The sequence below is a fragment of the Urocitellus parryii genome, chromosome 1 (assembly GCF_045843805.1).
Source record: "Urocitellus parryii isolate mUroPar1 chromosome 1, mUroPar1.hap1, whole genome shotgun sequence".
NCBI lineage: Eukaryota > Metazoa > Chordata > Mammalia > Rodentia > Sciuridae > Urocitellus > Urocitellus parryii.
The window spans coordinates 51,810,239-51,838,147 of record NC_135531.1 but is presented as its reverse complement, the minus strand read 5'-3'; the positions used below and the strand labels follow the sequence as shown (position 1 = coordinate 51,838,147).

Here is a 27,909-nt window from a genome sequence, read left to right as displayed (position 1 = left end):
TTTGTAATCTAACCGAAGAAATGATATCCCCTCAATGTGAATATATTCTCTTGGTTAGAATTAAATTATTCAAAGTGGTGGTGTAGGGGATTCCACGGGGGTATGGATATCATAAGTCAGCATTGAGGACATCAGAGTCTGCCCTACCATGGTACAATATCTATGTCACAAAACTGTTGTGAGTTAAGGTTGAAAGAAGTTAATATGTGTTTTAAATTTCTTATTTTTGATCTGACCTTTAACTTCCTTACCCGATATTACCTATTAGTCTTCTGCACAGAAATCAAATTTACTACTTACATTTTTATTAATACCATTTGCTATTTCCATTTTTTTTTCTTGCCACCAGGACTTTCCTGAATATATTTCTTCTATTTGTAATGATTACCTCCAATAATCTGACTTGTGAAATTTAGTTCATTTTCAGGACCTATTTCAAATACTACTTTTTTCACAAGCTTTTTTTTTTTAATATATTATTCTCTGTCTTAAAAGTCATCTCCTTCATATGATCGCCTATAACAACTTTTTATAATGTCATTATGGCATTTATCAGTCTGCTTTGAGCTCTTCTGTTATTTTAGATTATGAGCTCCTCAAGGGCAAGGATTGTATCTTAATCTTCTCTGTATCCCTTAATCCTTTCTGTGTTCTGATGTTGTTATAACATCATCTTTTAAATATAGTAAGACAATATTTGTTGATTAATGAATTAGTTTTCCCAAGGCTTAGCAGTTTAATAACTTGTAGAGACAGATGTCAGGAATTTTATATAGTTGTGATTGTTTATATGTTGAAGAACCAGTATTTCTAGCAACATAGAGAATAAAGTGTTCCACATAAGTTAATTTTCCAGTTAACTATAGATATTTTTACATGCCTAAAATGATTTTATTTTAACCACTACTCATTTAATTTTTAATTCATTTACTTTTCTGTTTTCAAATGAGAAATTATATAATAAATAAGCATTAATTACTATCCCATTTTTTAGGGATTTGGGATGAAAAATCTTCCTAGCATCTTTTGTGTTCTTCCCTATCTTATTAATAATAGTTTGTCTTACTATAATAATAATTCAATATTTAATTTCTGATGTAAGAATAGTATCATGAAAATCAGTTATTGAGCAATAATACAGTTTTATACGCAATGGAAACTATTAAACTATGTTAAGAATGATTTGCCTCTACCCCAAACTGAATTACTTTGGGATTTTATAAATACTTTGTAGTTTTCTGTCCTATTTTGTGACTGTTTTGGTGTTAGTGAGGTAGTTTTTAGTTCCTTGATTATTTTCTTCTGCTGCTTCTTCTTCTTCTTCTTTTTTAATGGCACCAGGGATTAAACCCAGGAGTGTTTAACCACTGAGTCACATTCCTAGCCTTTTTTATATTTTATTTTGAGAAATGGTCTTGCTAAGTTGTGTAGGGCCTCCTAAGTTGCTGAGGCTGGCTTTGAACTCAAGATCTTTCTGCCTCAGGCTCCCTGAGATGCTGGGATTATAGGTGGGTGCCATGTGCCCGGTTTATTTTCTCCTAAATTTTATTTTCTCTGCTGTGTGCTAGAAAATCAGGGACCCAAGTATGTTAGTATTCTGAGTAAAATGTGAATACATGGATTCTGAGTGAGGTTTCTAGTCAAAAGTAAAATATATGAGATAGGACTTCAAATCTGTTGTGATTCCTGAAGTGAAGTTTTAAAATTTCTTTTCTTTTCAGTTACATTTTAGAGAGTTGGAATTGCCTTATTTGAATTGCCTTATAAGTCATATAAGACTGCCAATAAAGTCAAGAGTTACAGTAAGTTTGGTTCACCTTTTTAGAAGTTGAGTTTGTGTTCACACAGAGCTGATAAATGTCACTGTATTTGTATATCTGCTTTGTCAGAATAAATGATAAGTGCCTTATAAAGCAACACAGCAGTCTCTGGATAGGAATGGGCTTAAAAAGCCTGTTAAGGAATGGAATCACAAACTATTTGTCTGATACATACATATAATGAATTAGAATATGAAGTCAGTCTATTTTTTATTTTATGAAAAGGAGGTTATCTCACTGTACCCATCCATTGTGATCTTCGAAGTTTAAAAAAAATATAATTCTTCTTCAGTTTCATTCTTTGATTGTTGGGTAGCTGTGACATTATCCTGCTAACCATTTAGATCTCCAATTCAGCATTTAATCTTGTGAATGTTTATTTAGACTATAAAGAACAACAGTGGTCTAATTTGGCTATATTAAAATACTTTCCAGTTATGTCTTTGGCAAGCATTAAATAATGTATAAGTTCTCTCCATTCAGAATATTTTTCAGTTAACTTAATTTTTTTTTTTGTTTTTCTAGGTTAAAAAATGGCCATACTTTAGTAACTAATCAGCCTAATGCTTTGCTTATGAAAATCTTTACTCTCATTATTTTTTTCATTTCGGATTGAGAAAATGAATCCAGATATAGAAGAAAGTGCAGGATGTTGGAAAAAAGAACCTGTTAAACAGTGGAACATCTAAAAACTAACTTGAAAGAAGTTTTAAAGAAATAAAATTGTTATGCTTCGATTTTGGTATGGTGTTGACTCTTTAGCACATAGGTAGCCCTCCAAAAATCATCCAGTTTTCTAAATTATGGAAATTGTGTGGAAGACGTTGACCTGGATTTTGAGCCTCGTCATGGCTTCATCGGAATTTCATAGCGACCACAGACTTTCATACAGTTCTCAAGGTAGGATTCATGCTTTTGCAACTTGACAAAAACTTGACAAAAAATATTGCTAATAATTTGATAAGAAAAAATTCTGAATATTTAGTTGGAGTGAACGCTTTCTCAGGGACTCTAATGATAGGAACAGAGGCCTACTCTGTCATTTAGGTGCTGGTTTTAGAAACATTAAGAGCTCTAAAGGTTTTGTCTAAGTTGTCCTACTAAGAGTCTGTTTAATTTCCTGTGAATTTTAGAGTTGACTAGTCTTTCTTGGTAAATGATAGACCTCCAAGATGCTGCATCTGAATCCTAAGTTTTAATAGGCTCATTCATTGCTAAGGTTTGTAGTCAAGATCATTTTCAAAGAGAATCCAAGGAAGATGAAGAAAGCAGATAAATTCTGATAGAGAACCCTTTTAATTCATGAAAAAATACTTTTCCAAAGTGAAGAATTCTGATCTAAGGTCTAAGATGTGGGCAAAAGTGTTAGAATTATAAATTCAAATTTTTAAAATTCTAATCCTTAAATTTTTAATCTATGGGATTGAACTTTATGTCATAGAAATGATCTTAACAAAAATGGTCCCAAAAGTAAATGTCATTTTGCTTTCCATGGACCAGTCTATTCCTTATAGAATTATTGAAAGGTACACATTTTAGATTTTTCTCCTATGAATCCCTAGCAACAAATCATTTTTTGGTGCTATTGAATTAGATTTTCAAGATTTACAAATTGCACATGTCTAAAAGTCCACATGTAAACACTGTGGATCTCAAAGTAGATCAGCAAAGCCATAGCATTTACTATAAACTCTTATTTGTAAAAGTGAAATAGGCAGTGTCTTTCAATTCATTTCCATTTGGTTATAGTTTCATGGGAGTTTGTATTTGTGGGATGAACGCCATATATAGGCAGTAAGGCAATAGATAGACATTTGTGTTTCCTTAATGGTAAACCTACCTGAAGGAAGGCGTTAAAAAGAAGGTAGAGGGGTGGGGTTTGGCTTAGTGATAAAGCATTCAACTGTATTGGGTTGGTAAGTAGATACTATAATTTTAAATTTCTGATAAAGTACTAGGTTCTATACTTAGCTCCATATAAGAAAAAAATTGTTAAAAATTAAAAGAAGGTAGATAAATAATTTTTAGTACATCCCATGCGAAAAATGTTTAATAGTCCTTCAAATTAAAAAAAATAGTTTTATTGAAATGTAATACACATATATAATCCACCCTAAGTATACAATTTAATGGTTTTTAGTATTTTCAGGGTTGTACCACCATCATTCCAATCAGTTTTAGAATATTCCATTACTCTAAAAATAAAACCTACACTCATTAGCAGTCACTCCCAAATTTGCTGCAAACAATCCCTATCCCTGTTCCAGACAACCTCTAATTCTGAACTTCTCTTTCTAGAGATTTGCCTATTCTGGATGTGCCATATAGATGGAATCATATGATATATAGTTTTTTATGATTGGCTCCTTTTACTTAGCATAATGTTTTTATAATGTGAGAAAAGAAATTTTTATTATGAAGACAGTTATTACATGTCATAACTTGTATCAATACTGCTTTCCTTTTATTATAAAATGATATTTCATTACGTGGATATACCACATTCTGTGTATCTATTATTCATCAGTGATAGAAAATTGGGTTATTTCCCTTTTTGGCTATTATAAATAATGTTGGTATGAACATTCACATACAGGTTTTTATGTGGATATGTGTTTTCATTTCTCTTGTGTATGTACCTAGGAGTAGAATTGCTAGATCATGTCGTGATTCCATGTTTAACATTTTGAGGAACTATCCAAGTGTTTTCCAAAGTGGCTACAGCATTGTACATTCCCACTGATGATTTTTTTTTTATTATTTCTACAAGGCTATAGAGATTCTATATAAATTTTTTAGAATAACTTTCAAATACAGATTTTGTCTGAGCTAAACTCTTTTTTTTTTACATAGGTGTACTTTTCATTGTTTTTTTATTTCCATGGAAAACGTTCATACTTCTTATAGAATTTAGTTCTTAGAATCCATGTTTTAAAAAATTAAATTTAAAAATGAAATTTAAAAAAGAGAACTAGTCCTTCACAAATAATTTCAAAATAATATTGTTTTGAAGAATTAAATAGTTAAAGCTTAATATTTAGATTTTAAACTTTAACTCTTTAATTTTTATTTAATATAACATTTTTGGGTCCATACCTCACATATAATAATGATGCATAGTTTTAACTGACATAGTTGTTTATATTGCTGCTTCTTTGTTCTGTTAAATTTTCTTTTCTTCCATGTGTTTTTTCTGGATTCTCTGCCTTGTGATTACAAAGAGGAATTCCTGACTTATCTTGAACACTACCAGCTAACTATTCCAATAAGGGTTGATCAAAATGGAGCTTTTCTCAGCTTTACTGTGAAAAATGATAAACACTCAAGGAGAAGACGGAGTATGGACCCTATTGATCCACAGCAGGCAGTATCTAAGTTATTTTTTAAACTTTCAGCCTATGGCAAGCACTTTCACCTAAACTTGACTCTCAATACAAATTTTGTGTCCAAACATTTTACAGTAGAATATTGGGGGAAAGATGGACCCCAGTGGAAACATGATTTTTTAGACAACTGTCATTACACAGGATACTTGCAAGATCAACGTAGTACAACTAAAGTGGCTTTAAGCAACTGTATTGGGTTGGTAAGTAGATACTATAATTTTAAATTTCTGATGGGAAAACAAGTTCACAATGTAAATGTCTTTCCTTAGATTAAAACAATATATATTATTGGTTTAAGTAGAAAGATAACATTCTAAAATTGTACATTATTTCTGATGCCTTTAGTTTTGATCATCCTTTTAATAATGTTTGTATTGACTTTTCAAAGGACAACTTTTAAAACTCTTTATTATAGTAGAGGAATTAATGAGAACTCAGATTTCCTTTTAAATTTAAGTTTTTCTGTTTAAATGAGATGTTTTTAAATGCATAAGCAAAACCCAGTTATTGATAAAGAGTCCAGGGTATGTTTGTATATAAGTTGATTATGATAGGAAACCATAACACTGTTGCCTCTTTAGGGTTTTTTCTATATCTTTCTCTTACAGGTTACACATCTTAAAATTATTATGACCTAATTTTGGTTATGATTCTTAAAGCAAAATGTTTTATGCCAATGTCTATGAAGTAATTTCACCCAACATTTATATGGAGATTGGTATAATTTTATTTTACAAGACAATGGATTCAAGAGTATAGATTTTATGCCAGGCATTTGAGTCCATTCTAGTCTAATAATATATACATGGTTTACAGTTGCACATAGTAATGGCTGCAAATCAGAATGTGCTCCCCTGGTTCTACTTCTGTTTTTGCCATTTTCAGGCAAATGTAGATATTCCATTAAAGATTTATTTGTGGAAAATGTATAAGTATTTTTATGCCTACATTGTATTTTCAGAAATTCTTTTTCTTCCTTACTATCTCATATCCATGTTGTTACATACACTTCAATATAAAATAACTCTATAATTAGAGTTGAGTTTAAATAAGTTTTACAGTTGAAAGAACTATCAAGAACTATATAAGAGGGCTGGGGATGTGGCTCAAGCGGTAGCGCGCTCGCCTGGCATGCGTGCGGCCCAGGTTCGATCCTCAGCACCACATACCAACAAAAGATGTTGTGTCTGCCGAGAACTAAAAAATAAATATTAAAAATTCTCTCTCTCTCTCTCCTCTCTCACTCTCTCTTTAAAAAAAATACTTTAAAAAAAAGAACTATATAAGAACTATAGGGAAAAAACTTCACTATAGATTGATATATACATATATGTATGGGAACTTGCTTAGATAGTTCATTTTCTATAACTGTTAAGTAAAATGAGCCAATGTAAATATTTACATTTTTAAATTTGGGTTTAATTCCTACAAAAACATGTATTGAGCATATTTATTTATAGTTTCTTTTCTCCATAAGCAATATCAGGAGTTTATACATAAAAACCTGATTTTTAATAAATGTGCTCTAAAACTTCTCACGTTGAAATGACACTTGCTATTAATTATCAGACAAATACTGTTCCTAGTCATTAACTAAGTCCTTTATATTTGGCATTAACATTAACTATGCAATAGCTATTTTTAACTGGGTGATGAAAAAATCTGAGATTTAGGAAAAAAAACATAACTATTTCCATTGTGGATTTGAGGGAAGTGACTGCAGATAGATAGATGAGTTAGAATATGGAGAAGATAATGAATGAGAGTCTATTCAAAGACTATGGCCTTGGGAATGGGAAGATTGAATGAATTTGAACCACATTTTTGGAAAGAAAATTTGAAAGATTTGTATCTTATTAATCTTTTATTCCTAGGCACATAATAAAGCACATAGTGAATAGTAGATATTTAATAAGAATTTTAAAAATTGAAATAGAATTGAATTGAAAGGGGGATGAATGAGAGAAAGTAATTGAAGATGGCTGAAAGGTCTCTTTTGGGTCAAGGTATATACGAATGTTACTCATTGAGAAAGAGGGCTAGGAGAGTGTCAGATTGGAGAGAGAGATGAAGAGAATAACATTGATAGAGTAAATGTGAGGAATTAGTAGAAATACAGGCTAAAGATTTCTAGCAGCATTTGGGAAATAATAACTATGAAGTTTAGAAAAAAGTCAATTCTAGAAACAAGTAATTTGAGAGTCATTAGTATAGGTGGCTGTGTATGAAGCTATGAAAGATGCTGTTTGATGAATCAAAATCGATAATATTGAAAATGAGACCTCTTTTTACAGTTAAGGAGACGGCAGGGTATCACCCGTATTTCCTTAATCCCCATGAAGACTTTCTGTCTCTTTTTCTTTCCCATTTTTAATACCTTTTTGTTTCACTTTGTTTCTCATTGTGATCTGCTAGGTTTGTCCACTAACTTGACTGTTTTCTTTCTGAGATTAATAAGGAATTTGTAAGCAGATATTTTGAGACTATGTAAATATTCTGTTTTACATTATATGTTTACCCACTGGTTTTAGTAGCCTTCCCCTTCATTCTTATTTTGAATCATGATGCATTTTTAATCAAGTAGAATATGTAAACAAGTTTTTAGAAAATCTTACTTTTTCAAAGGCTATCATTGTTAGTCAACTCTTTTTAAATTATAATTTTTTTTAATGCAGTGATCACACTAGTGTTTTCTAATAATGTTTTCTCATCCATAATTTCAGTGTTACAACCATTTCACCATTCAAAATTTAATGTTTCTAACATTAGAGTTTATCACTTCTTCCAAATAATGTTGCATTTTAGTTTGCTTTCTATCTGGACTATGGGTATCCAGATGTTGTTTTCCTGAAGTTTATAATTACTTTTATTTTTTCTTATTGAGGAAAAAATATGATTTCCTTATTGGGTGACCAAATTTTGTAGTTCCTTAGTCTCCTCATCTACTGCTTGGTATACATTTCTATCTTATTGAAAGCATTTTTCTTGGTTCCCTCTGGTTAATTAATTTCTTGAGCTATTGTACATGTCCTATCTTGGGATTTCATCCTCCCTAAATTAGTTCCACATCTTCTTTTCTCTGAGTTTATATCCTGATTTTGCTGAGGAACACCTTCAAATAATTACCTCAAAATAGGTACCTAGGAAGTAAAATTCCTGAGTCCTTGACTATTTGAAAGTAACTTCATGTTTGGTTGATAATTAGCTGAACATGGAATTCTAGGTTAAAAAGTCACTTTCCTTAAGAGCCATGGTCTGTAGAATTGGGAAAGGTAATTTAGAGGGTAACAAATATATCTTTATGGTTTTATGTCTTTTAAAAAGAAAAACATTTAAGATCTAAAAAAAATTGCATTGATTACTTTGGGCAGCAGGTACAAGTCTGCTGCTTGTCTGATTATAGTCCTTTTGTTTTTTAAAATTTTTTAAATAAAAAAGAAAGATTTCCCTCAGTGAAAGTGTATGTATGTATTCTTCTCTTTATTCTTCCTGTTTTAGGAATTTTGTCATGTGGCTAGATGTGGGCTTTCTTTTCACTTCTTTGCTTGATATTGAATTTAAAGAACCTCCTTTAAAATAAGAAAGTTAAAAAGAATTCCTTAATAATTTTCTCTCCTTATTTCTTTCTTCCCTTTCTCTTTCTGGGACTGGTTTTCTGCTTCTCTTTGTCTCACTCTCTTTCCATCTTTTCTTTTTTTTTTTTTAGTGGTGGTGCTGGCAATTGAACTCAGGGCCTTGTGAATGCTAGGCAAGCACTCTACCAAATAAGCTATATCCCCAGCCCCCATCTTTTCCTTTTTTATTCTAGGTTCTATGAGATTTTTCAGTTTTGCCTTTTTCCCCTTCAATTGATTTAAAAGTTAGAGTGGTTATACTTCTGATTTTCAAGAAAACTTTCTTTTCATTATATTCTAACATCATGAAAAGTTATTTTCTCTCAATTGCTGTGAATATAATAAAGACCATTTAGGTAGCTAGAAAAGCCCAGTGACTTCTTAGACTTTCTGTTCATTTAATTATGTCTGCAATTGTTTTTCTCCCTTTTCCATCATTCATTCATTCATTCATTCACCAAATACCTATAATCACCTACCATCTGATAGGAACAGTTCCTTTTGCTAGAAGTATAACAGTGAACAAAAACCAATCATTGTTATAATATGGCTCACATTTCAGTGGAGGAGGCTCAAATAAGATAAACAAATAAAAACCATAGCATGTTGGTAGTTATAAGTGCTAAGGTGAACAAGTATTGAACAAAGACTTTAAGGAAAATGAAAAAGGAAATGCTGGTATCTGAGGAATGAGATTTTCAGGTGGAAATATCTTAATTACAGAGGTTTGATCTAAGTGTTTGAGGAACAGTAAGGAGGCCACTGTGGCTACAGCTAAGTGAAGAAGATATAACAGATGAAGTCAAAGGGAACTGGTGGCCAGATGTCAGGTTTTAAAACAGGACAAAATAAATGATAATTCCAAGCTTGAGTTCTGAGCAACTAGAAGAATGTAATAACTATCAACTGAGATGAGAAAGGCTTGGGTATTAACAAAGATTGTAAGTTACTGGTGAGGGGTAAGTTGTGGGTATACATCATGAATTCAATGTTGTATAGGGTATTGGATATACTTGTCTGGAGTTCAGGGAAAGATATGAATTATAATGTTAAAATGTTTTTAGTCAAAACATTATATATATATATATATATAATTAAAACAGGAGATTATATAAAATTGCTTAGGAAAGAATATAGGTAGAACAGAGGAGAGGTCTAAGGACTTAGCCTTTGGGTATTCCAAGAGGTCAGAGAGGTCAGAGAATGGTGGCAGAAACATCAAAGTAACTAAAAATTTGAAGGAAGACCAGGCAAATGTTCTGGAAAGCAAGAGAATGAAGTATTTCAAAAGGAAAATGCTGCTAGTGAGTCAAAGTATGTGTAACACTAAAACCTGACTTTTTAAATGAGGAGGTCATTGGAAACCTTGACAAAACTAATCTTGGTAAAGTCATGGTGGAGTTTGGAAGAGAGGCAAAGACCTGACTGGAGTAGATTTAAGAGGGAGTGGGAGAAAAGATGATATAGGCAGTTATTTCAAGGATTTTTGAAAAGCAAGAAATGGTTAGTAACAGTATGCAGAAGTGGGGTCAGACAAAGTTTTGTTTTGATAGAGATGGAAATGGGTGCATAGAGAAATGGCAAATTGCTGGACTGAAGTTCTTGGTGGGTAAGAAGGGATGGAATCATCTGCACAAAGGGAATAATTATTCTTAGCCAGGAGAATAGAAAGTTCATGTACAATAACAGGAAAAAAACAGAATATATGGACGGGGAATGCAGGTAAGTGGATACTTGTGTTTGGGGGAGTTTGTAGGAGGTAGTACAATATTGTCTGTTGGAAGGGAAGTTGGAAGGACAAGGTTGTAAAGGAAGAGAGAGAGAGAGATACAGAGAGACAGAGAGAGACAGAGATAGAGAGAGAGAGAAGGAGAAGAAAGCATGAAATATTTATCCAGGAAAGTGTAGAATACTGGATGAACTAGAGAAATATAGTATTGTTGCCTTGGAGTGTTAGGGTAGAGTTGAAATGAGGAATGGTGATATTAAAGTGAAACCATTCACTAGTTGGTATGTTTTCACTGGGTAAGTACAGCTATTAAGATGCAGGCCTGGGCTGGGGATGTGGCTCAGTGGTAGCGCGCTCCCCTGGCATGCGTGCGACCCGGGTTCGATCCTCAGCACCACATACCAACAAAGATGTTGTGTCCGCCGAGAACTAAGAAATAAATATTAAAAATTCTCTCTCTCTCTCTCTCTCTCTCTCTCTCTCTCCCCTCTCTCACTCTCTCTTTAAAAAAAAAAATGCAGGCCTAGCATAGTTTAATTTAATTAGGGTTGTGGGTTAATGAATTGAGAAAGGGGTTAATGAATTGAGAAAGGGGCACAGGAATTGGAAATAATTGGAAATGATCTGAAGCTGGTTTAGGAGGGAAATGAGGCTGAGGTGAAGTACTGTGAAAAGCATGAAGATCAATTAATTGAAGCTCTTGATTGGGATAAAAGAACTGTTTCTTGGAGTTGGGATATTAGAAGGGCAGTGCTGGAAAGATAGAAAATGGGACACTTGAAATAGAGATTATTGAAGGTTGTAAATATGACAATGATGAAGTCTAGGTTTTGACCATAGGCATGAGTGTCTGAGGTAAGGTGAAGAAGAAGATATTTGAAGGAGAGGAGGTCAAGGAGTTGGGAGGGGAGGGATTAAAGATACCATCTATGTTAATAGTCTGTAACTTGAGTCCATAAATGAAATTCAAGGGGTTTGTGAACTGGAATGGGGAAATTTTACATCTTTTTTTTGTTTGTTTGTTTGTTTACTAATTTTTAACTGAAATTTAACATTTACTTCAATTACAAAATATAGGTACAAATCAATATAGTAATGGCAGTACCTGTGACTTTATCCCCAATAAAAATCACACTCATGTTATGTTGCAGGTTTTGCATATTTTAAAATCATTATTTATATTCATCTGCATTATGAGATAATTTTTATTAGACCCATTAAAGAACTTCTTAAAGTGTTCGTAACCATATGTATTATGTTTAAAAAAATTTTGATAGCTGTATTTCACTAAATTTGCTTTTATTTGTAATTCTGTATTTTTTCCTGCTTTTAATATTTTATTCATAGAAGGAGTCCTTATATTTCACTCCTGGACTTTTTTTCTTTTTGATACCAGGGATTGAACCCAGGCGTGCTTAACCACTGAGCCACATCCCCAACTCTTTTTATATTTTATTTAGAGATAGGGTCTCACTCAGTTGCTCAGGGCCTCACTAAGTTGCTAAGGCTGGCTTTGAATTTGAGATTCTCCTGCCTCAGTCTTCCAAGTCACTGGGATTACAGGTGTGCACCACCCTGCCTGGTTTACTCCTTGACTTCTGGAGGAATTGAGGGCACATGTGCACACACATCACAAATTTTAAGGATTTTTGATATAAGAAGATATTGAAATCAGCAATTATTCCAGGAATGATATCGCAGGCTGTGACTCCAGAAGTTAAAATCTTTACGGAATGAGGGGAGTGAGGTCAGTAGATAAAGCAACTAGGAGAAGGGGAGAAGATTATGGCATGAGGTTTGAAGCTGGTGTTTTGTTTTGAGGAAGGAGAGTGAATTGTTCAGAAATGGCAACAAATCTCAAGAACCTTGCTTATAGGTCCAGTAGTAGACATGTAGAAGAGAAAGCAGCCACTATAACAGGACTACAAGGAAGAAATGTCATTTAGGGAGATTGATATTTTTGTTAGAGCAAGATGATAAACATTCACAGATGAGACTGAGGGTATAGGAAATTTTGTTGGTGATTGAACTTGAGAGGGCATAGAAGTATTTTAGATGATGGGGAATAGAAGGAGATGGGATCTGAAAACATGATATACATAACCATATGACTCGTAGAGTTCAGTGGATGCAGCTTGGGCTTCTTGTAGGAACTAATAGGCAGGGAGTGGGGAAATTTGTGAAATTAGTTCTGATGATTCTGAGGCAAATAGCTGAATGCTGATGCTGAAGGAAGCAACAGCAGGGCTTTTGCAGGCATGCAGAAATTCCTGGGACTTTACCTTAACTCAGGTCCTCCATGTCTGACCTCCAGCCCCTTTCTAATCTTGTAATCTTTCTCCTCTTCTCTTTCTGCAGCCTGTGTAACTCCTTGCTGTTTCTTGAATACACAAGGATGTTCCTAGCTAATTCCCTTTTCATTTGCTTTCCCAGTCTCTCTGCCCCTCCCAAGACATTTATTTGGGTGGCTTTATGCAGGTTTCTGTTCAAATATCACCTTTTTAGAGAGAATTTCCCCCATCTATTCTAAAATATTTGTATAATACCCTCACTTTTGATTATTATCTGTCTTTTAAAACAGCCTTTCCCTCCTTTTTCATTTATCACTATCTGGTATATCCTTTATTTATCAAATTAATTAACTTTTTCTAACTCCTCCCACTAGGCAGGAGGCATTCTGATAAGAGTTGACACTTTGGTTCACTGTTGTAGATATCCAAAGCCCATTTGATGAATGGATAAATAAAATCTTAAACAGTCTTTAGAGGAAAAGCTAATAAAACTATAGTGGTTAGGAGAGTAGTTTCCAAAGACAACCAAATGAATTTGTTATTTAACTTTGCTCCATCTAGTTTCTCATCTGTAAAGTTGTGCTGATGTAAGCACTTACGTCAAAGAAAAGATGGGTAAATGTTTTACAGAATACCTAACATGAACTTTCTGGATTTCCCTTTCAGAAGTTTTTCCATTCTTTAAATTACAGATTTTGTTTACTTACTGCCTTCTGATTCCATTTACTTGCTGTAACATGACTTTCTTATCTGGGCCCTTTCAACTCTCTGCTGCCCAGAGACCACTGTGATTTTAGGAGTAGAGGAGACGGGATCTGAAAATCTGACATACATAACCATATGACTCATAGAATTCAGTGGATGCAGCTTCGGCTTCTTGTGGGGACTAATAGGCAGGAGTGGGGCATTTGTGAAATTAGTTCTGATTATTTTACCCTTTCTGCAGAGTACCTTAGACTCTACTTTCTATACTTCCTTCTAATCAAAACTCATATTGAAACTTGCCTCCTTTCTGGAGGTACTGTGCTCAGTTTCCTAGTACAAACAATGGTGAAAATAATATGAATTAACTAAGGGTTGCTTTATTTTTTGCATTCCTCTACTCATTCATGTGGGTTATAGGTGACTTCAACTTTATCTGTAAGTTAGAACATTTCCAATTATGTCTTCTCTTTTTTTCAAGCATGTTGTACTTAACATGCATTTCTCTAAATAGGATCTTAGAGAATTAGAATTCAAAGGGATCTTAGAGATTATCTGGACCAGAGGTTTTCAACTATTTTTTCTTTCTTAAAGCAGCAAAATGCTTTTCTCATATGAAATGTTATGTGGAAACTTAATATACAGATTAATAAAAGCACAGCTGATTCTAAACCCCAGAATCCAAGCCCTGTAGGTCTTCCTTTGTTGTCTGGGACAATCCCCTGAGGGCACTTTCATGGAACCCTTAGGGCTCCCCAGAGTGCTGTTTTAAAACCACTAATTTAGACCAACCCTTTCATTTTTCCAGCTGAGGAAATAAGCCCATAGAGTTTGTGTTTTATCTGGTGTTACAGGGTAAATTAGTTGGATTAAGAGCGATCCTCACATGTGCTATTCTTAGGAAAACATTGTTAGACAAGCGTGGAAGTTATTATTTTTTGGAAGTTCTTATTTTTGATGCAGGTCAATTTTACCATCTTATTTCTTTTTGTTAATAAAGTTCTATTTGAAACCTATTACATATGAGATATTTTCTATGGCTCTGATGAGAAGAAATGGGACATAACATGTTGCCTGTAGAAAGCAAATTGTCTAGTTGGGAAGATAAAACATGCAGTTATAAGTTATATAAAATTTAAATAAAACTTTAGGTTTGAGATATAGTAAAACAATGTGGCATAAATTGAGAAAAAATGATATCTAAACTCTAGTAGAGCTCAGAGGAGAGTGAAGGTACTTCATTTGGGCTAGAGAAATTTTTAAATGGGAGATATGATAACTGAGTAGTACTTGGCTTAGAAAATAGGTATAAGGCAATGGAACATTATGAATAATAGCAGATCTTTGTGTACCAGCTCCTTTTCATTCTTCTGTCTAGAATTGGGCAAGTTCTTGACCTCTGAGCCTGTTACTTCATCTGCAAAATGAGAATGCAAGGAATGTATGTTAACTAAGGACATATAAGTTGATGTAACTTCCACCTTAAAATGTCAGTGGTTATCACAATAGAAGTTTATTTCTTCCTTATATCAGTGTTTATATTAGACAGATTTCTAAGAGGTCACTCAGGGACCAGGTTCCTTCTTTCTTTTTTTAGCTTCAACTTCCCCTAGATCTTAGGAGCCCTCTCCATTCAATTGGCAGTAAAGAGAGAGTGAATTCCACTGGAAAGGCATTTGAAGGCTGATATACAGCCCTCTGTAAATTTTTTTAATTGGCTAAAACTTAATCACATATCTGTATTTAAACACAGAAAATGTAGCTACATTATATATTCAATTTCAAAAGTAAATAAATTTTAAACATTCACATGGAGCTCTGTCACCTTGAGCAGAGTTGTTGGGAAAGTTGTAGTAGACAATGTATTTATGCTTAGTGGAGTGCATAGCATATAAAGGTATTTAAATATCCTTTTTAAAGATTTAGGGACATTTTATACCTTATGGAGTTCAAATAATACATGACAATTTTTATTAATATGTTTTAAACCAGGCACAGTGGCATATGCCTTAATCCTAGCTACTTGGGAGGCTGAGGAGGGAAAATCCCAAATTTGTGGCTGGCCTTGGAAATTTAGCAAGATCTTGTTTCAAAAAATGAAAAGCGTGAGGGATATAGCTCAGAGGTAGAATACCCCTGGGCTCAAACCCCAGTACCATTAAAAAAAAAATTTTAGAAGAAGTATCAATTCATTTTTGACTCTTGGTAATAATGATAACAAATGTTTAAAATGATTGTTCTTCTTGGTAATCTTTGTTTATTTTTTTTAGCATGGTATTATTGCTACAGAAGATGAAGAATATTTTATTGAGCCTTTAAAGAACACCACAGAAGATTCCAAGCATTTTAGTTATGAAAATGGCCATCCTCATGTTATTTACAAAAAATCTACCCTTCAACAACGACATCTCTATGATCACTCTCATTGTGGGGTTTTGGGTGAGTGTGTAGGTTTTGGAAATAATATTGTATTGTATTGCCCCTTTCTCTTTCTTCTGGAAAATATAGTAAGGAAATAATTACTTAATAATAAAAGTAAATAGGAATTTGAGTAATTAGACATATGTACAGGGCCCTCTTAAAAGTTGTCATATATCAGTAATTTAATTAATTAATTAATTAAAAAATATTTTTAGCTGTATATATACACAATACTTTACTTTTGTTTTTATTTAGTTTTTTTATGTGGTGCTGGGGATCGAACCCAGTGCCTCAGACATGCTAGGCAAGCACTCTACCACTGAGCCCCAACCCCAGTCCCCAGTAATTTTAAATCAATCTGGAAGCTCTTTAAGAAGTCCTTAAATGTAAATCTGTATAAAATTTGACACCTTTTTTTCTTTGAAGGGAAAAAACATCATCTTATTTTATTCAGGTAATGGTTACAACTTGCATGAAGAAATGTTCCATTGTACTCTGTACTATTTAGTTAGTTTGCTAGTTTCCTGCTAGTAGCAGGAATCTAGACACTTGAATAAGACTTGAAGAGTCATAAGGTAGTTTTCAAAGATAGAGATGGCACTGAATTAGGGAACTATATGGTACATGATAGAGACAACAAACCTAGACTTTATTGATCAAGGAAATCTTCATGGAAGAAGTGACTTCTCAGCTAAGATATGAGGTCTACCATCTCCTGGAAGGTAGGTGGGCAAATGTAGAATGATCGGTGACTAGACTGTTCCACATAGAGGAAACTGCATTTTCCAAGGTCCTAAGCAAAAGAGAGAATGTCACATTCCAAAAACTGACAGTACATGTAATTGGATATTAGAATGTGGACTGGAGAGATGGAGATGAGGTTCATGGTGGTTGAGGAGGGTGTGGTTGTAAGCGATGAGACATGAAAGATAAGGTCAACATAAAGGGCTTATAAATCATATGAAGTAATTTGTTTACCCTGAATATGCTGGAAACACACTAATAGGTTTTAAGTAGGAGGAATGACATAATCAGATTTATTTTAAAAAAAGAGTATAAGTAGCTGTGTGGAGACTGAATTAGAGGAGAGCAAGACTAGAGGCAGGAAGTTAGGAGGATGTTAACATAATGATGGGAAAACTTAAGAGACAAAGGCCACTTAAACTGAATCCACTTAAAACATGAAACAAAATTCCTTATAATAAGTAAAAGGTTTGATTTAGTCTTTATATTGACTTTAATTAGTCATTATGGAAATAAGTTTATTCATTATGGAAATTAGTTTATTTTATCTTGTATTTAATAAGACTTAGGCCATAAGTACAACTGTATATAAATAAATTCCTTAAAAACTAGGATTCAAATATTTAGTTGTTTGTTTGGATATAAAATTTTCAATAAAATAACATACTTCTCTTTATGAGTATAAAGAAGATAACTTCTCACACAAAAAAATTTCAATATTTTATCGTATTCTGAAAGGCATCTCTTAATTTTGATATTCAAATTATTCTCTTTCGTAGTGCCAATACATTATTTGAACTCTGGCAGACTTTATGTTTCAGTGGTTTAGGCATGAGTCAAACACAAATTTTTATTGTTACAAAATTCTTCCCTTTTGGGGGAAGATTTTCTTCTTTTCTTCCCATCTCTCCTCTGCACTATTATTGTCTCTTGCCTGGACTACTGTACTAACTTTCTATAACCTGTCTCCAGGTTCATAGTCCTGTTTTTAGTCAACTCTGTCTCCTAGATCTGACCTGTCACACTTTTAGACACTTCACTGGCCTTCCCATTAGTGGCAATATGGTAGTAGTTTCCTGAGTTCCAGGAATTGTTACTAGATGCCATTGGTGAAAAAACTATTTTATGTTTAGTTGCTTTGGGAAGTGTCTGGTCAAGAACTTGATTGTGATACTATCTCAACAGCATAGGTCAAGCAAGAGATAGGAATTTGTAGACATATATTGCCAGTTAGCTTGTTATGAGTAATCAAGTTTATGTCAAAATATAGGATATAAAAGCACTATTGACACTGGATTCAATGATCTCATATCCAGATACGAATTTTTCCATTATAATTAGATTCAATAGATGCGTTTTAAATGATTTTTATGGAAGTAATATCTGTTCTCTTTGGAATAGTTAGAGAATAGAGGAAAAAAGAAAAAACATTAAAATGAAAATTATTGTTATTCTTGCATCCAGAGATAACTGAATTTTCTTTTAGTCCATCGACATAGATAACATTATGTCTCTATACCTACATTATTTACTTATGTATCTACTAAATAAATATTCATTTAGCACTATGTGCAAAGCTATTCTAGGTGCTGAGGATGCATAAATAAATAAAGCAGAAAAGATTTTTACTGTCATGGAGCTTATATTCTAGTGAGGAAGGACAATTAACTAAATAGGTAAATGAACTAATAAATATATGACCAACTATCAAGAAATAATAAATGCCATGAACAAAAAATAAAGCAGGTTAATTAAATAATTGTGAATGGCTATATATATTCAAACATTTTGATATTGATCAAAATGTTAAAATCTTGTTTCAGATGGCAGTGACATCCATATGTTGGTTTTGAGAAAAAGTTACTGGTATATATGGTTATGGAGCAATGTTTTCTTAACATCTCTGATCTATCTGAAATTAAATTGAGCAAAGCAAATGTATTATTTTTTGGCAAATTTTATTTAGTTGTAGATCAACACAATATCTTTATTTATTTATATATTTTATGTGGTGCTGAGGATCAAATCCAGTGCCCAGATGTATTTTTAAAAATTTTTTTTTTTTAGTTGCAGATGGACACAGCTTTATTTTATTTGTTTGGTTTTTTTATGCAGTGCTGGGTATTGAACCTAGTAACTCACACATGCTAGGCAAGTGTTCTACCATTGAGCCACAACCCCAACCCCCAAACGTCTTTTTTTTTTCTTTACTTGTAGATGGACACAATACTTTTATTTTACTTATTTATATGTGGTGCTGAGGATCAAACCCAGTGCCTCACACATACTAGGCAAGTGCTCTACCACTGAGCTACAACCCCAGTCCAGCAAATGTATCTTTACTAATCTTTATGTTGGAGCAAAACAGATCAATCTTTTATTCTCATGTACAGTTAAAAATATATTAGTTACAGATCATTAAGCTTAACATTAAGGAGTCAATTAATTATTTATAAATGTAGATATAGTTTCATAATGAGCTAGCCATTCTGTATTAATTCAGTTTTTAAAATGCAATTGAGCTCTCTTGATTTTAGTCATTCCATATGTCTGTATAAATAATATCAAATATATAATAATATTTGGTATATAAAATGTGTCATTGATGGACAATCATAAACACAAAGATGTAGAATTTATATTTAAAGAATTTGTAGTCTGATAGAGTGATAGCCAAGCAAACTACCAATTTAAAAAAATAAAAAGTTTTAAAATTATGACAATGAGAATGGTGATATTGATAATAGCAGTGCCTTATACTGAATACTTATCAAATGAGAACTAACAATGCTACCTGTTTAGTACCCAATCATGCTAAATTCTTCTTTCAGTACTTAAGATAAAGAGAAATTGAATACATTGGAGTAATGGCCAAAGGTTGGAAATTAAACTCATATTTAAACACTTAATCTGTTTAGCCAGAGAAAGAGAAAACTGGGCATGACTTGAATACATGAATGATTATATGATCACAGAGGACTAGGCAGGAGGAATTGGAGTTTTATTGATACAGGAAAGATTTGGCAGTTTCACAACAGTATTGCCACAAACATTGTGGTTTAAGCAACAAATATTTATCCTCTTATAGTTTTTATAGGTCAGGAACCTATGTGGATGAGCCATCTACTCAGCCTAAGACAGGCTGGATTCTCATCTGGAGAAGAATTTTTATTTCTCCTTTCCCATGGATCTTTGTAGTATTCAATTCTTTCTGGATTGGGTAGCTTTAGTTTTTGGCTTGTTTGCCAGAGGCAACCTGCAGTTTTTTGCCAAGGATTCACCAATATGGTTGGTTGCTTTCACCAAGCCAGCAAGGGAGAGACACTAGACTGGTGCTACAGTATTATTTAACATAATTATGTAACATACATTAATTTAATTTTTCCTAACTATCTTTTTCAATAAGAAAGGTTAGAAGGATTTTCAGATCAAATATAAGAATATGGAAGTGAGTATGCAGACAACCTCTACCTGCTCAAGTTTTTCAAATGAAGATGAATATACACAAGACAGTGTTTGCAAATGCCATGGAACTAAAAGGTTTCCTTTTACTGAAGGATGTGTGATAATAGACACCAAATGTGGTTTAAAGCAAATTGTGTTGGAATCTTTCAACTCTTGTTTTAATGCTCCTTATCTCTAGACTTTGGAAAAGGAATACTTTGTGTACTCTGTTAGCATAAATAGTTACTGCAAAATTATGTAGAACAATTAATTCATAGTCATTTAAATTGTGATTTCTAAAATAATAGAATTGGTTTTAATTAAGATAGTTTAATAAAAGCATTTTACTTCAAAATAAATGCTCAGAAATAACTTAGGAGTAGATTTTTGCTATATCATTTTTTTTTTTTTTTACCAAAACTACTTTAGGCTGTTTCTAAAGTTTATGCCTTAGTTGCTTTTAAAATAAGTGATTCTTTAGAGTATGTATTTTAAATTTAAAAGTATTATGATATAATTACTCACTGGAATAATAGGAAATGATTATTTGAAAAATGTTTTACTATTAATTCATTTACAGATTTATTTTTATGAGTATTGGATTGTTATTCTTAAATTTTTAAAGATACTACTGCATTTCTTCATTCCCTTTCTTAATTTTGAAAAATCATAATACATTAGAAAATTTATGAGAATTTTATCTAAATGAAAGATCTATAAATAAGTATGTTTAATTAGTGATTTTATCCAAATTGGTTAATTGTTCTTATTGTAGACCTCACAAGAAATGGCAAACCTTGGTGGCTGAATGACACATCATCTGCTTTTCCTTCTTTACTGCCAACTAATGACACACATATTCACCACAGACAGAAGAGATCAGTGAGCATTGAGCGGTTTGTGGAAACATTAGTAGTGGCAGACAAAATGATGGTGGGCTATCATGGCCGCAAAGATATTGAACACTACATTTTGAGTGTGATGAATATTGTAAGTTTGAACTTTCTATATACTGGTTTACTTAGTAGTTTGTTGTACTTTGTACTAAGTTCATAGATTTTTACTAGGAAATAAATGATCGTAAGAATTCATCTATCTAAAATTGTAGAGAGATTTTTTGGAGCTTGAGATTCAATTCAGGGCCTCATGCATGCTAAGCATGTGCTCTATCACTGAGATACAGCCCAAGAATTGGCCTATTAATGTTCAAGTTCCATAGAAAATAAACTTAAAGATAATCTTATTGTTAATTTTTAGATGATATTTTTTAATGGGTTATTAAATCTTGTTTAAAATATTTTCTATAACTTGAAATATCAGCTTACCCTTTAATTACTGTGTTATAGTTCATCTCTAGGAAAAAATATTTCTTGAGGTAGACTGGTAAAATCTTTTACCAAGGCATCTTGAATTTTAAACAAGATAGCATTAAAAATATATTTTCATATATACAATGGGCATACTTTTTTAATCAGATAGAATCAAACTATGATCCTATGATTTTTGTCTGACTTTGTGTCTTTTCTTATTTTCTGGAGGTCAGGTTGCCAAACTTTATCGTGATTCCAGCCTAGGAAACGTTGTGAACATTATAGTGGCCCGCTTAATTGTTCTCACAGAAGATCAGGTAAGAAAGAATTAGTTTTAAACATAAACCTCTTAGGCTATGGAGTTATTTATTATTAAATAATATATTTCCTTATTTGTCCTCTTAAGAAGTCATAGTTGATTTTGATTTTTAGCTCTAAACATTTAATGTTTTAAGTAAATTTTAAATACTTTATAAGAATATACCTCTTAAGTCTTGTTAAAACTATGTATATATGTGTATTAGCTATGTTTTAGTATAAGGATGAGCATTTGCATGGTATACTTTATAACAATGGTTTTTTTGGTTTTGTATGCTGATAGCCTCACATATGTTCACATTATAATTAAAGCTGTAACTGGAAAGAATGTTCAATAATAAACTAAATGAACTCTAGGTCAGATATTATAGAGATCAAAATTGGCATGAGATTATTCCTAGAAACCACTGCTTCTAATTATAGTCCCACTTTAGTCTTCAAAAATTTTAACAACTGACCTTAGTAATTTGTTTGGAACATTTCTGGTATGCATGTTGTATTGCAGCCAAACTTGGAGATAAACCACCATGCAGACAAGTCCCTCGATAGCTTCTGTAAATGGCAGAAATCCATTCTCTCCCACCAAAGTGATGGAAACACCATTCCAGAAAATGGGATTGCCCACCACGATAATGCAGTTCTTATTACTAGGTATGGTTTGTTGCAAGTATTTTTCCTTTGATTATTGTTTGTTTGATATTATAACTATATTTAGCTCTATCTGAAGCCTTATTCAGGTAATGAGGATAGAGAAAGCAAAATGGCTATTTCTTTTTTACTACTGAGAAAGAATGTATTATTAATATGTTGACATTAAATGAACCAAATAAGAAACAAGAGGAAATTAAGGTTTGACCTAGAAATTTAATAAATAACTTTCCTTCTACTGATTAAATCCTACTCATAATGTTTAATTAGAAGGACATATATGATTGATTAATTGAACAAAATACTTACAAAAAGCAACATTTAAAAGTATAAGAAAATGTCTATTTTAAAAATAAAGCTGTGACTCTAGATTATAAAATATATTAAATATTCTTACCTCCAAGTTGTGTTAGTTTATGTAAATTTATTAAAGGGGAGGAGAATAATGGTAGTTACACAATTTACTTATATGATTATCTATTTAAATTTTAATTAAGATATATAAAGAAGATTTATTATATTATGTGTTAAACAGCTTTTTTCTCAAGCAAAATTATTAACTGGACAATAACTGAAGGAATTCATATATTGATTTCTAGTTTTAAAAACTGCATTCAAATGGTTTTTTTATTCTTAAAGCAACAACTCTGTGAAGTAGATAGTATTATCTTCCTTATGTTAGAAAAGAGAAAACATTCAAAATAGTTAAGTATGTTTCTCAAGGTCACTCAGCTAAGTGAAAGAGGACTCAACTCTGATGATCTTGTCTTCCTTGACTATCCTATCTTAGTTTATTTGTTTACTTAAGTTTTGGAGAATCTGTTTATGTTGCCCAGGCTGGTCTCAAACTTCTGGGTGGAAGCCTCATTTTCCTGAGTAGCTGTAACTTCAGATGTACATCACCATGACGGGCTTTGTTTTATTATTTTTTTTATATTCTAATTGTGGTTGGTCAGAAACGTTATGCTTAAATAATTTTAAGTGTATCTTTTGACCTTTTTCCAGTTTTTAAAAATAAAAGACAAAATAAAGTAACAGTAGCAAGCAAGCAAAGTGAAAACACTATTCTGCCTTGGCTGACTGAAATAGCTTTTTTTGTTACTTTAATTATTTCTCATAATTTGCAAGGCAGTATGTACCAGATGCATTATCTGTGGTGTGCTCATTGACTCTATGTTAAGTTCTATGCATGGAGTATAAAGTACATGGGATCAGAACTTAAACTGAGTAACATAAGTTACTTCAGTGTAATTTTTAGGATAAATTCTCTGTTTAATGAACTGCAGAATTTAAGTTTCTGAATCTGTTTGTTTCATTGACTTCCTCTACTTGGCATTATAAACCAGAAATTTTTGTTTATGACCAGTTTGCTGAAAAAAACATTATATGGTTTTATGTTCATACGTATTGACACATTAGTCTGATTAATTCTGCAGTTGCGTGAGTCTTGTAGTCTGGAATGTTCCTAATATATACTTAAGGAATTAAAAATCTAGGACTTGTGCTAACGAAAAGCTTTGTGTTTAAAAAAAAGTTAGATACGATTAGTGTTGATGAAATTACTAGAGGAAAATATCTAATATATATAGTTTACAAAATTTCACAGATATTTACATGGCTTTTTTGTTTATATTGTAAAACACTTCTTCACACAAAATGAGACTTCACATTTTTATTTTGTATCTATATTGGATTTTTATCTTTTGCATCAAATGGCAGCAGTTATACCAAGGGTGCATATTTATAAGTATTCAATTAGTGAGCTAGATCTGTGCAGTTAGCCACCCTTTCCTTGCACTGACAACATTCAGCTGTACACTTTGTTACTCTGAATTGGCCTAGATATTTTTCTAATTTTTTTACAGAGCTCTTCCTTGCTTCTGTAAGCTACTTTGAGTGCCTTTTTTGATGTTTGGGATTTTAACATAACATTTTCTCCTTAATTTGTCTCTAATGATTAGAAAAGTACTAGAAATGATGTTAGAATTTAATAGGACAGTTTAGAATTTGGATCTCGTATCATTTTAGATTGGCTAATGTAGTAGAGATTAGAAAAATGCCTCTTTTGTGACAATGTAGAGTATTTCATTTAATTGTTACTAAAGTCTCAAATTAATTTTTAGCCTATTTAATAGTTTATAATAGGGCTACAGAGTGACTAATCGAAAGAGATGACTATCATCTTTGTTATTTAGATAGTTATTTTTCAGAGAATGGAAGGAAGTTATCAATGCTCAACTCTCCCTTATATATTTTTTATTTGTAAAACTGGGTATGTTTAAATCATAGTGCTACTTTTAATAAAAATAATTCTGAGAATTCTATAGATGATTTTTATATTAATGTTGAAAACTGCTTCATATGACTCACTTATCAATATTCAGTTTTGTGACCCCTCCTTTTATAGTTATTATAGATAATAATTTATTTTTGCTCAAAATATCAGCTCACTAGGAAGAATAATATGTTATTACATAGGAAGTATAAAGATTCATTAGGAATTCCAGGAGAAAACTGATAGTTTATCTCCCTAGGCCAAATTTTATCCCAAGGCGTTAAATGTTATCTCCCTTTACCAAATGATATCTTATTGTCTTATTTTATTGATTTAAATTTGAAACTGGGCTCTGCACAGTTATCAGATAATTCTTACTAGACAGAAAGAAAATAAATTTATTGTTGCTTTTTTCTATTATTAATAGTATTTAAGTAACATCAAAGAACATGTTACAATTATTTGTGTATACATATACTTTTATTTTTATGTACATAGATTTCATATGTCCACATACATATATGTGTATGTATACACACGCATATACTATATGGATACACTATTTTACATATAGCTAACAGAGATTAATGATATAAAATATAGTGAAAAATCTGTTTTTACCACCCAGTTTTAGCAAATCTGAACATTATGCAGCTTTGTGTCACTTCCTAAAATAGTATTCAGTTACCTCTCTGTGATGTAGTAACTGTCTGAAATCTTAGTTCTGAATACCAGGGTTAGTGCTATAATATAACTGTGGAAATATGGCAATGCTTCCATATATTGTTATATTCCACAAATTACATTATATTTTAAATAAACATGAATAGTAGAATAATGAAACTAGTCTTTCATTTTTTTGTGATTTTAATGTAAGATATCAGTATTAATAACTTGTGTTGTTTGCTTCCATAGAGTAGATTTATTGAATGATTTAACAGTTGATAGTATTCACCTAAATCAGCTTGATGTTTGGTGACTCTTTTTTGAACAATGGAATATAACAATATATAACTGCTGGCCTGGGGATGTGGCTCAAGCGGTAGCGCACTCTCCTGGCATGCGTGCGGCCCGCGTTCCATCCTCAGTACCACATACAAACAAAGATGTTGTGTCCACCGAAAACTAAAAAATAAATATTAATAAAAATCTCTCTCTTTAAAAAAATATATATAACTAGATCAAGAAATAATAATACTTTGTACTTCAAACTCTGGAAACATAATTTAAGAGGGCAAAGTAGGACAGTATTTATACAGTTAAGAAGTTACTTGTTTCAAAACTTTCAAGTTATGTTTATTAATATTTGTATTTTGTTGCTTTTATAAATTATTTTTAATTGACAAAAATGTATATATTTATGGTGTAGGGCATGGTATTTTGACATATGCATACATTGTGAAATGTCTAAATCAAACATTAGATTGGCATGCATTATCTCACATACTTCTTTAAGCTTTGTACTGACAAGCTGCAATTAACAGACGCTTAGGAATAAATACTGGCAATTTGACATATTATTTAAGTTATTTTTATTTCCCTATAAAGTCAGGAAATAAGCTTAAAATCACCATGAGTTTAAAGTCAAGCCAATGTCTAAATTTATTTTGTTCAAGAAATCCATACATAGTCTGAAATTCATTAGGATTTAGAGACAGTTTGTACTAGCATTTATGATTAGTAATTCATGTGAACAGACTAGTGCATACATTTCTTAGCGTTCTGTTCTATGAAGTATGAGAAACATTATTTTTCCATTTTTAAGATATTAATACATAGTCATTTATATTCTTAGGGTAGGAATTAGAGCCTCAATCCTGTTTTTGGACAAAAACTATTGAAATCTAATTCATAGACCATATGTTTACCCATTTAAAGTACAATTCACTGTTTTTTAGTATATTCACAAGGTTCTGCAACCACCACTATAATTAATTTTAGAATGTTCTCTCTGTCCTAAAGGATTCCCTTTATTCCTAGCCCTTCCTTTGCTCCAGTGTAGGCAACTTGTGATCTAACTTTCCGTCTGTATAGTTTTGTCTGTTCTGGACCTTTCATAAAAACAGAATTATATAATATATGAATATTTTTGTGTGATTTACTTCTTTTACTTGGCAAAACATTTTAAAGGTTCATCAGTGTTCTGGAATGTAGTAGTATTGCTTTTCTCTTTTTAATTTTCATTTTTGCAGTGCTGGGAATTGAACCCAGGCCTTCATACATGCTAGGCAGCAGCTCTACCCCTGAACTACATCCATAGCCCTGCTTTCCTTTTACTAGCCTAAATTTTCAAAAACTCAAGGTACCTAACTTTTAAGAATGCCTTTGTTTATAGGCTTTTTCAGTTATTATACTTGAATGATCTTTCATTAGTGAAATCACAGGACTTATAAATATATCTTAAAATCTGATGCAAAAATTGCACACAAAGTCAAAATAATTTGGTCTTTAATTAAAGTGGGCATATTTATCCTCTTAAGGGGTCATGACTGTTTACTTGGGTATTGCTGGATTTTAAAGGAATTAGAATTTTCTATGTCAGTCAACCAATGTTTTTAGATAGGCATTTAAAAATAGCTATAAATATGGTTTCTTGGCATGTAATGTATTGATTTAAACAAGTTTTCTTAGTTTTTAAAGATAGTGTCTATTGGAATTATGTATTGGCTTCATAATTATATATGAGAACAGATAGAAGAAAGGGAGATTAAATGTAGTACATTAACATTTATTTGGTATTCACTAAGAATTTTTTTAATCCTCAAGGAAATGCCAGTTAAATAAATATCTTATGACCTATTAATAAGCATTTAAGACTGTGTTAAGTTACCCAGTACTGAAAAAAAAACCTCTTAGGTTTATAGACAGCATAGAAATATTAATGCAGAGTGTGGGCAAGTTGATTGTGGTATATGGACATTTTTAAGCATTTGTTATTTTCTTACCACTAGATTCCCATCATTCCTACCCATCTCCACTGCTCAAAACCCTCTTCTTGTTTCTTCAGTTTCTTTTCCTTTTTCCCCTGCCTTTTTGGTTTCTTATTCAAAAGTCTTTATCTAGATTCACTTTCCATTCCAGTCTCGGTCAATGACAAACTGGAGTGACTGTAAATTGGGACATTCTTGTTGTTGTGTATTTTACAGTGCTGGGGATTGAACCCTGGCCTTGTGTAAGCGATGCAAATGCTGTATCGCAGAGCCATAA

General features: G+C 32.1%; 1 protein-coding gene across 1 annotated transcript in view; it reads left to right on the top strand.

Moving 5' to 3' along the window:
* The first annotated feature begins 2,552 nt into the window (after positions 1–2,552).
* Positions 2,553–27,909, top strand: part of Adamts6 (ADAM metallopeptidase with thrombospondin type 1 motif 6) — a 275,254-nt gene continuing 249,897 nt past the window's right edge. The window contains exons 1-6 of the mRNA XM_077795865.1: positions 2,553–2,720; positions 5,042–5,406; positions 15,813–15,981; positions 20,927–21,141; positions 21,695–21,778; positions 22,285–22,430. Coding sequence (XP_077651991.1) covers positions 2,624–2,720; positions 5,042–5,406; positions 15,813–15,981; positions 20,927–21,141; positions 21,695–21,778; positions 22,285–22,430 — 1,076 coding nt within the window. The 5' untranslated portion in view covers positions 2,553–2,623. The remainder of the gene's footprint in view (positions 2,721–5,041; positions 5,407–15,812; positions 15,982–20,926; positions 21,142–21,694; positions 21,779–22,284; positions 22,431–27,909) is intronic.